This window comes from Panulirus ornatus, chromosome 3 (assembly GCF_036320965.1).
Source record: "Panulirus ornatus isolate Po-2019 chromosome 3, ASM3632096v1, whole genome shotgun sequence".
NCBI classification, from domain to species: domain Eukaryota; kingdom Metazoa; phylum Arthropoda; class Malacostraca; order Decapoda; family Palinuridae; genus Panulirus; species Panulirus ornatus.
In genome coordinates, this window is record NC_092226.1 from 34,855,100 (window position 1) to 34,865,713 (window position 10,614).

The 10,614-nt window shown below is 41.5% G+C and overlaps 1 protein-coding gene across 3 annotated transcripts in view; it reads left to right on the plus strand.

Moving 5' to 3' along the window:
• Positions 1 to 9,178, plus strand: part of LOC139762020 (thymidylate kinase) — a 114,039-nt gene extending 104,861 nt beyond the window's left edge. For all 3 annotated transcript variants that reach the window (XM_071686802.1, XM_071686804.1, XM_071686811.1), the window contains exon 6: positions 8,945 to 9,178. In XM_071686802.1, the coding sequence (XP_071542903.1) occupies positions 8,945 to 9,055 (111 nt within the window). In that variant the 3' untranslated portion in view covers positions 9,056 to 9,178. The remainder of the gene's footprint in view (positions 1 to 8,944) is intronic.
• The last annotated feature ends 1,436 nt before the right edge of the window (positions 9,179 to 10,614 follow it).

The following is a 10,614-nucleotide window of genomic DNA, read 5'->3' on the forward strand; positions in this document are numbered from 1 at the left end:
ATCGCTCCAATTCACTCTATTCCTTGCCCTCCTTTCACCCTCCTGCATGTTCAGGCCCCGATCACACAAAATCTTTTTCACTCCATCTTTCCACCTCCAATTTGGTCTCCCTCTTCTCCTCGTTCCCTCCACCTCCGACACATATATCCTCTTGGTCAATCTTTCCTCACTCATTCTCTCCATGTGCCCAAACCACTTCAAAACACCCTCTTCTGCTCTCTCAACCACGCTCTTTTTATTTCCACACATCTCTCTTACCCTTACGTTACTCACTCGATCAAACCACCTCACACCACACATTGTCCTCAAACATCTCATTTCCAGCACCTCCATCCTCCTGCGCACAACTCTATCCATAGCCCACGCCTCGCAACCATACAACATTGTTGGAACCACTATTCCTTCAAACATACCCATTTTTGCTTTCCGAGATAATGTTCTCGACTTCCACACATTCTTCAAGGCCCCCAGAATTTTCGCCCCCTCCCCCACCCTATGATCCACTTCCGCTTCCATGGTTCCATCCGCTGCCAGATCCACTCCCAGATATCTAAAACACTTCACTTCCTCCAGTTTTTCTCCATTCAAACTCACCTCCCAATTGACTTGACCCTCAACCCTACTGTACCTAATAACCTTGCTCTTATTCACATTTACTCTTAACTTTCTTCTTCCACACACTTTACCAAACTCAGTCACCAGCTTCTGCAGTTTCTCACATGAATCAGCCACCAGCGCTGTATCATCAGCGAACAACAACTGACTCACTTCCCAAGCTCTCTCATCCCCAACAGACTTCATACTTGCCCCTCTTTCCAAAACTCTTGCATTTACCTCCCTAACAACCCCATCCATAAACAAATTAAACAACCATGGAGACATCACACACCCCTGCCACAAACCTACATTCACTGAGAACCAATCACTTTCCTCTCTTCCTACACGTACACATGCCTTACATCCTCGATAAAAACTTTTCACTGCTTCTAACAACTTTCCTCCCACACCATATATTCTTAATACCTTCCACAGAGCATCTCTATCAACTCTATCATATGCCTTCTCCAGATCCATAAATGCTACATACAAATCCATTTGCTTTTCTAAGTATTTCTCACATACATTCTTCAAAGCAAACACCTGATCCACACATCCTCTACCACTTCTGAAACCACACTGCTCTTCCCCAATCTGATGCTCTGTACATGCCTTCACCCTCTCAATCAATACCCTCCTATATAATTTACCAGGAATACTCAACAAACTTATACCTCTGTAATTTGAGCACTCACTCTTATCCCCTTTGCCTTTGTACAATGGCACTATGCACGCATTCCGCCAATCCTCAGGCACCTCACGATGAGTCATACATACATTAAATAACCTTACCAACCAGTCAACAATACAGTCACCCCCTTTTTTAATAAATTCCACTGCAGTACCATCCAAACCTGCTGCCTTGCCGGCTTTCATCTTCCGCAAAGCTTTCACTACCTCTCCTCTGTTTACCAAATCATTTTCCCTAACCCTCTCACTTTGCACACCACCTCGACCAAAACACCCTATATCTGCCACTCTATCATCAAACACATTCAACAAACCTTCAAAATACTCACTCCATCTCCTTCTCACATCACCACTACTTGTTTTCACCTCCCCATTTGCGCCCTTCACTGAAGTTCCCATTTGCTCCCTTGTCTTACGCACTTTATTTACCTCCTTCCAGAACATCTTTTTATTCTCCCTAAAATTTAATGATACTCTCTCACCCCAACTCTCATTTGCCCTTTTTTTCACCTCTTGCACTTTTCTCTTGACCTCCTGTCTCTTTCTTTTATACATCTCCCACTCAATTGCATTTTTTCCCTGCAAAAATCGTCCAAATGCCTCTCTCTTCTCTTTCACTAATACTCTTACTTCTTCATCCCACCACTCACTACCCTTTCTAATCAACCCACCTCCCACTCTTCTCATGCCACAAGCATCTTTTGCGCAATCCATCTCTGATTCCCTAAATACATCCCATTCCTCCCCCACTCCCCTTACTTCCATTGTTCTCACCTTTTTCCATTCTGTACTCAGTCTCTTCTGGTACTTCCTCACACAGGTCTCCTTCCCAAGCTCACTTACTCTCACCACCCTCTTCACCCCAACATTCACTCTTCTTTTCTGAAAACCCATACAAATCTTCACCTTAGCCTCCACAAGATAATGATCAGACATCCCTCCAGTTGCACCTCTCAGCACATTAACATCCAAAAGTCTCTCTTTCGCACGCCTGTCAATTAACACGTAATCCAATAACGCTATATATATATATATATATATATATATATATATATATATATATATATATATATATATATATATATGTATGTATATATATATATATATATATATATATCCCTGGGGATAGGGGATTAAGAATACTTCCCACGTATTCCCTGCGTGTCGTAGAAGGCGACTAAAAGGGGAGGGAGCGGGGGGGGCTGGAAATCCTCCCCTCTCGTTTTCTTTTAATTTTCCAAAAGAGGGAACAGGGGGGGCCAGGTGAGGATGTTCCAAAAGGGGCCCAGTCTTCTGTTCTTGGCACTACCTCGCTAACGTGGGAAGTGGCGAGTGGTTTAAAAGAAAAGAAAAAAAAAATATATATATATATATATATATATATATATATATATATATATATATATATATATATATATATATATATATTGTATGTATGTATATATATATATTTTTGCCACTGTCTCCCGCATTTGCGAGGTAGCGCAAGGAAACAAACGAAAGAAATGGCCCAACCCACCCCCATACATATGTATATACATACACATCCACACACGCAAATATACATACCTACACAGCTTTCCATGGTTTACCCCAGATGCTTCACATGCCCTGATTCAATCCACTGACAGCACGTCAACCCCGGTATACCACATCGATCCAGTTCACTCTATTCCTTGCCCTCCTTTCACCCTCCTGCATGTTCAGGCCCCGATCACACAAAATCTTTTTCACTCCATCTTACCACCTCCAATTTGGTCTCCCACTTCTCCTCATTCCCTCCACCTCCGACACATATATCCTCTTGGTCAATCTTTCCTCACTCATTCTCTCCATGTGCCCAAACCATTTCAAAACACCCTCTTCTGCTCTCTCAACCACGCTCTTTTTATTTCCACACATCTCTCTTACCCTTACGTTACTTACTCGATCAAACCACTTCACACCACACATTGTCCTCAAACATCTCATTTCCAGCACATCCATCCTCCTGCGCACAACTCTATCCATAGCCCACGCCTCGCAACCATACAACATTGTTGGAACAACTATTCCTTCAAACATACCCATTTTTGCTTTCCGAGATAATGTTCTCGACTTCCACACATTCTTCAAGGCTCCCAGAATTTTTGCCCCCTCCCCCACCCTATGATCCACTTCCGCGTCCGTGGCTCCATCCGCTGCCAGATCCACTCCCAGATATATATATATATATATATATATTTTCTTTTCTTTCAAACTATTCGCCATTTCCCGCATTAGCGAGGTAGCGTTAAGAACAGAGGACTGGGCCTTGAGGGAATACCCTCACCTGGCCCAATTCTCTGTTCCTTCTTTTGGAAAATTAAAAAAAAAAAAACGAGAGGGGAGGATTTTCAGCCCCCCGCTCCCTCCCCTTTTAGTCGCCTTCTACAACACGCAGGGAATACGTGGGAAGCATTCTTTCTCCCCTATCCCCAGGGATAATATATATATATATATATATATATATATATATATTGGGAATACCTGGTTTAAAAAGCGAGATATACATATGTATACGTATGTAAGTAGGAGAGATGGCCAGAGAGCATTATTGGATTACGTGTTAATTGACAGGCACGCGAGAGAGACTTTTGGATGTTAATGTGCTGAGAGGTGCAACTGGAGGGATGTCTGATCATTATCTTGTGGAGGCTGAGGTGAAGATTTGTATGGGTTTTCAGAAAAGAAGAGTGAATGTTGGGGTGAAGAGGGTGGTGGGAGTAAGTGAGCTTGGGAAGGAGACTTGTGTGAGGAAGTACCAGGAGAGACTGAGTACAGAATGGAAAAAGGTGAGAATAATGGAAGTAAGGGGAGTGGGGGAGGAATGGGATGTATTTAGGGAATCAGTGATGGATTGCGCAAAAGATGCTTGTGGCATGAGAAGAGTGGGAGGTGGGTTGATTAGAAAGGGTAGTGAGTGGTGGGATGAAGAAGTAAGATTATTAGTGAAAGAGAAGAGAGAGGCATTTGGACGATTTTTGCAGGGAAAAAATGCAATTGAGTGGGAGATGTATAAAAGAAAGAGACAGGAGGTCAAGAGAAAGGTGCAAGAGGTGAAAAAGAGGGCAAATGAGAGTTGGGGTGAGAGAGTATCATTAAATTTTAGGGAGAATAAAAAGATGTTTTGGAAGGAGGTAAATAAAGTGTGTAAGACAAGGGAACAAATGGAAACTTCAGTGAATGGGGCTAATGGGGAGGTGATAACAAGTAGTGGTGATGTGAGAAGGAGATGGAGTGAGTATTTTGAAGGTTTGTTGAATGTGTTTGATGATAGAGTGGCAGATATAGGGTGTTTTGGTCGAGGTAGTGTGCAAAGTGAGAGGGTTAGGGAAAATGATTTGGTAAACAGAGAAGAGGTAGTAAAAGCTTTGCGGAAAATGAAAGCCAGCAAGGCAGCAGGTTTGGATGGTATTGCAGTGGAATTTATTAAAAAAGGGGGTGACTGTATTATTGACTGGTTGGTAAGGTTATTTAATGTATGTATGACTCATGGTGAGGTGCCTGATGATTGGCGGAATGCGTGCATAGTGCCATTGTACAAAGGCAAAGGGGATAAGAGTGAGTGCTCAAATTTCAGAGGTATAAGTTTGTTGAGTATTCCTGGTAAATTATATAGGAGGGTATTGATTGAGAGGGTGAAGGCATGTACAGAGCATCAGATTGGGGAAGAGCAGTGTGGTTTCAGAAGTGGTAGAGGATGTGTGGATCAGGTGTTTGCTTTGAAGAATGTATGTGAGAAATACTTAGAAAAGCAAATGGATTTGTATGTAGCATTTATGGATCTGGAGAAGGCATATGATAGAGTTGATAGAGATGCTCTGTGGAAGGTATTAAGAATATATGGTGTGGGAGGCAAGTTGTTAGAAGCAGTGAAAAGTTTTTATCGAGGATGTAAGGCATGTGTACGTGTAGGAAGAGAGGAAAGTGATTGGTTCTCAGTGAATGTAGGTTTGCGGCAGGGGTGTGTGATGTCTCCATGGTTGTTTAATTTGTTTATGGATGGGGTTTTTAGGGAGGTGAATGCAAGAGTTTTGGAAAGAAGGGCAAGTATGAAGTCTGTTGTGGATGAGAGAGCTTGGGAAGTGAGTCAGTTGTTGTTCGCTGATGATACAGCGCTGGTGGCTGATTCATGTGAGAAACTGCAGAAGCTAGTGACTGAGTTTGGTAAAGTGTGTGAAAGAAGAAAGTTAAGAGTAAATGTGAATAAGAGCAAGGTTATTAGGTACAGTAGGGTTGAGGGTCAAGTCAATTGGGAGGTAAGTTTGAATGGAGAAAAACTGGAGGAAGTAAAGTGTTTTAGATATCTGGGAGTGGATCTGCCTGCAGATGGAACCATGAAAGCAGAAGAGGATCATAGGTTGGAGGAGGGGGCGAAAATCCTGGGAGCCTTGAAGAATGTGTGGAAGTCGAGAACATTACCTCGGAAAGCAAAAATGGGTATATTTGAAAGTATAGTGGTTCCAACAATTTTGTATGGTTGCGAGGCGTGGGCTATGGAATGAGTTGTGCGCAGGAGGGTGGATGTGCTGGAAATGATATGTTTGAGGACAATGTGTGGTGTGAGGTGGTTTGATCGAGTAAGTAACGTAAGGGTAAGAGAGATGTGTGGAAATAAAAAGAGCGTGGTTGAGAGAGCAGAAGAGGGTTTTTTGAAATGGTTTGGGCACATGGAGAGAATGAGTGAGGAAAGATTGACCAAGAGGATATATGTGTCGGAGGTGGAGGGAACGAGGAGAAATGGGAGACCAAATTGGAGGTGGAAAGATGGAGTGAAAAAGATTTTGTGTGATCGGGGCCTGAACATGCAGGAGGGTGAAAGGAGGGCAAGGAATAGAGTGAATTGGATCAATGTGGTATACCAGGGTTGACGTGCTGTCAGTGGATTGAATCAGGGCATGTGAAGCGTCTGGGGTAAACCATGGAAAGCTGTGTAGGTATGTATATTTGCGTGTGTGGACGTATGTATATACATGTGTATGGGGGTGGGTTGGGCCATTTCTTTCGTCTGTTTCCTTGTGCTACCTCTCAAATGCGGGAGACAGCGACAAAGCAAAAAAAATATATATATATATATATATATATATTATTATATTATTTTTTTTTTATTATACTTTGTCGCTGTCTCCCGCGTTTGCGAGGTAGCACAAGGAAACAGACGAAAGAAATGGCCCAACCCACCCCCATACACATGTATATACATACGTCCACACACGCAAATATACATACCTACACAGCTTTCCATGGTTTACCCCAGACGCTTCACATGCCCTGATTCAATCCACTGACAGCACGTCAACCCTGGTATACCACATTGATCCAATTCACTCTATTCCTTGCCCTCCTTTCACCCTCCTGCATGTTCAGGCCCCGATCACACAAAATCTTTTTCACTCCATCTTTCCACCTCCAATTTGGTCTCCCTCTTCTCCTCGTTCCCTCCACCTCCGACACATATATCCTCTTGGTCAATCTTTCCTCACTCATTCTCTCCATTTGCCCAAACCACTTCAGAACACCCTCTTCTGCTCTCTCAACCACGCTCTTTTTATTTCCACACATCTCTCTTACCCTTACGTTACTCACTCGATCAAACCACCTCACACCACACATTGTCCTCAAACATCTCATTTCCAGCACATCCATCCTCCTGCGCACAACTCTATCCATAGCCCATGCCTCGCAACCATACAACATTGTTGGAACCACTATTCCTTCAAACATACCCATTTTTGCTTTCCGAGATAATGTTCTCGACTTCCACACATTCTTCAAGGCCCCCAGAATTTTCACCCCTTCCCCCACCCTATGATCCACTTCCGCTTCCATGGTTCCATCCGCTGCCAGATCCACTCCCAGATATCTAAAACACTTCTTCCTCCAGTTTTTCTCCATTCAAACTCACCTCCCAGTTGACTTGACCCTCAACCCTACTGTACCTAATAACCTTGCTCTTATTCACATTTACTCTTAACTTTCTTCTTCCACACACTTTACCAAACTCAGTCACCAGCTTCTGCAGTTTCTCACATGAATCATATATATATGTCTTTCTTTTCTTTTTCTTTTAAACTATTTGCCATTTCCCGTGTTAGCGAGGTAGCGTTAAGAACAGAGGACTGGGCCTTTTTTTTGGAATATCCTCACCTGGCCCCCTCTGTCCCTTCTTTTGGAAAATTAAAAAAAAGAGAGGGGAGGGTTTCCAGCCCCCCGCTCCCTCCCCTTTTAGTCGCCTTCTACGACACGCAGGAATACGTGGGAAGTATTCTTAATCCCCTATCCCCATATATATATATATATATATATATATATTTTTTTTTTTTTTTTTTTTTTTTATACTTTGTCGCTGTCTCCCGCGTTTGCGAGGTAGCGCAAGGAAACAGACGAAAGAAATGGCCCAACCCCCCCCCCCCCATACACATGTACATACACACGTCCACACACGCAAATATACATACCTACACAGCTTTCCATGGTTTACCCCAGACGCTTCACATGCCTTGCTTCAATCCACTGACAGCACGTCAACCCCTGTATACCACATGACTCCAATTCACTCTATTTCTTGCCCTCCTTTCACCCTCCTGCATGTTCAGGCCCCGATCACACAAAATCTTTTTCACTCCATCTTTCCACCTCCAATTTGGTCTCCCTCTTCTCCTCGTTCCCTCCACCTCCGACACATATATCCTCTTGGTCAATCTCTCCTCACTCATTCTCTCCATGTGCCCAAACCATTTCAAAACACCCTCTTCTGCTCTCTCAACCACGCTCTTTTTATTTCCACACATCTCTCTTACCCTTACGTTACTTACTCGATCAAACCACCTCACACCACACATTGTCCTCAAACATCTCATTTCCAGCACATCCATCCTCCTGCGCACATCTCTATCCATAGCCCACGCCTCGCAACCATACAACATTGTTGGAACCACTATTCCCTCAAACATACCCATTTTTGCTTTCCGAGATAATGTTCTCGACTTCCACACATTTTTCAAGGCTCCCAAAATTTTCGCCCCCTCCCCCATCCTATGATCCACTTCCGCTTCCATGGTTCCATCCGCTGACAGATCCACTCCCAGATATCTAAAACACTTCACTTCCTCCAGTTTTTCTCCATTCAAACTCACCTCCCAATTGACGTGACCCTCACCCCTACTGTACCTAATATATATATATATATATATATATATATATATATATATATATATATATATATATATATATATATATTCTTTGTCTATTTCCTGGTACTACCTCACTGACACAGGAAACAGCAATTAAGTATGTAAAAAAGTTTGCTGTTTTTAAGTATTTCAAATTACTTTTTATATGAATTGTTCTCTGTCATTCTTAAATTTATTTTCACTACATAAGAGAATAGATTTTAGTTTCTTGTACTTGAAAAATGCCCATTTTTGAATTCCTGTGAATTTCAATTGCTGCCTTAAGGGATAAGATGTATGAATGAGGTGTCCTATATCTGTGTACACCACATTTAGAAGTTAAGAATGAGTCAGACAAATACATGGGGTTGCATTGTAGATTCCATTGCTTATACCTTGATGACTATAATTTTATGGTAAGAATAACATTAAACAGTTATATAATGTAGATTCTTTTATTGCAGATAATTAATGGGCATAAGACAGTTAACGAACTGCAAGAAATCATCCAGACAAGGACCACCCACACTATAGCTGAAGTAAAGGACCAGAAAATAGATAAACTTTGGATCTAGTAGTAATATATTTCAAGATTGAGTAAAGCTGTAGCTTATGTTTCAACTTTTTTTATGCTTTAGTTAGAAAACAAATATTATGCTAAATTCCCAAATGAAAAAAGCAGTGGAGTATTGGGAACACATCGTATTTTTTCTTTCCTTTGTGACTTGTCCTTGAATTCAAGCTTGAGATGCATTTTTTGGAAATACACTTATGTATTTCAAGATGAGTTAACAGCCTACACCCACTAATTTCCAAACTGCTCAGGGTTATTCTTGTACATTGCCAAGTCATCATCATGCCTCTTATCAGTTACTCAAAGCTTACACATTTCTTGGAGTTGTTTGCAGATATGCCACTTGGCTTATCCTGTAGTATAGCCAGCTTTTATAGATCTGTGACCCTTTCTTTATTTGTTTTTATGTAGGAAAAATTAATTTGACAAGGATTAATGTTCAATTGTTGGAGCCATGCCTACCCTTTCAGTGCAGACACAAGCACACGTACATACACACAAATTTGCCCGCATTGAAGAGGGATGACCTGATCACAACCTTTAAGTTTTTAAAATAGTATAAGAGTGGTGGATAAATGGAATAGAATGACTGAGGACTTAGTTAATGTTCACAGCATACATAGATTTAAGAAGATGTTTGAGATTAGAGAATGTTCAAGAGATGGGGGCCACATGAGTGTAAAACTCCCTCCCATACAGTATAAACAGGTAATTACACACACCCAAAACATTGAGTACTTTCTTTTTGTGTGTCTGCATTTTTGGGGGCATGTTGACTGGCAGTAGGACAGGAACTTGGAAACACTGAAGCTAAGGTGCCAAGGGCACTGAATGAAACTGTAGATAGAATATTATGTATTGCTAGAGACAGAACAAGTAGCAAATATATTGTCTGGTAGATGAGAATTTCAAATGATTGTAGAGTATAAAGGATCATTGCCTTTAACAAAAAGGGAGATTATAGAGAAAGCGAGAGGAACAGAGGTTGATGAAACAAAACTGCAGGAGCTTAACATATAGCAACTAGAGAGGAGCAAGAAGAGTACTTTTCAAAGGGTTTATAGAGGCAGTAGTGGCATCAGATGCACTCTCTGTGATAAAGGAAAGAAGCATTGGTGATTATAATGAAGACATAAAGGATGATCAATTATGCTTACATCTAATTTAGAATCATCTAGCTAGGAGGTACTAAAACTGACTGAGAAACTCAAAAATATGGTGGAATTCAGAAGAGTTCATCAAGTGCGATAAATCACAGGAAGAGAGAGGAAAAAAGCAAAGAATGTAGGCAGAAGGCATAAAGATGGTAGGTACCAAATGAGGCAAAAGGACAGGACCACTACTGCCAGTGCTGGAGGGAGGTCAGGAATGGTAATAGTGGACTGAAAGTATTGCATACAAATGAAGACATATAAGTAATACATGGTAAAAAGCTGGAATTTAAGGACTGTATAAGGAAAAATCCAATGTTGGAGTTGTATTCACAAAGCTTATTAAATAAATAAGATCTTACCTTTTCTGTTTAGCGGGGGTACATGATTATAAGGAGGGAAAGAGAAG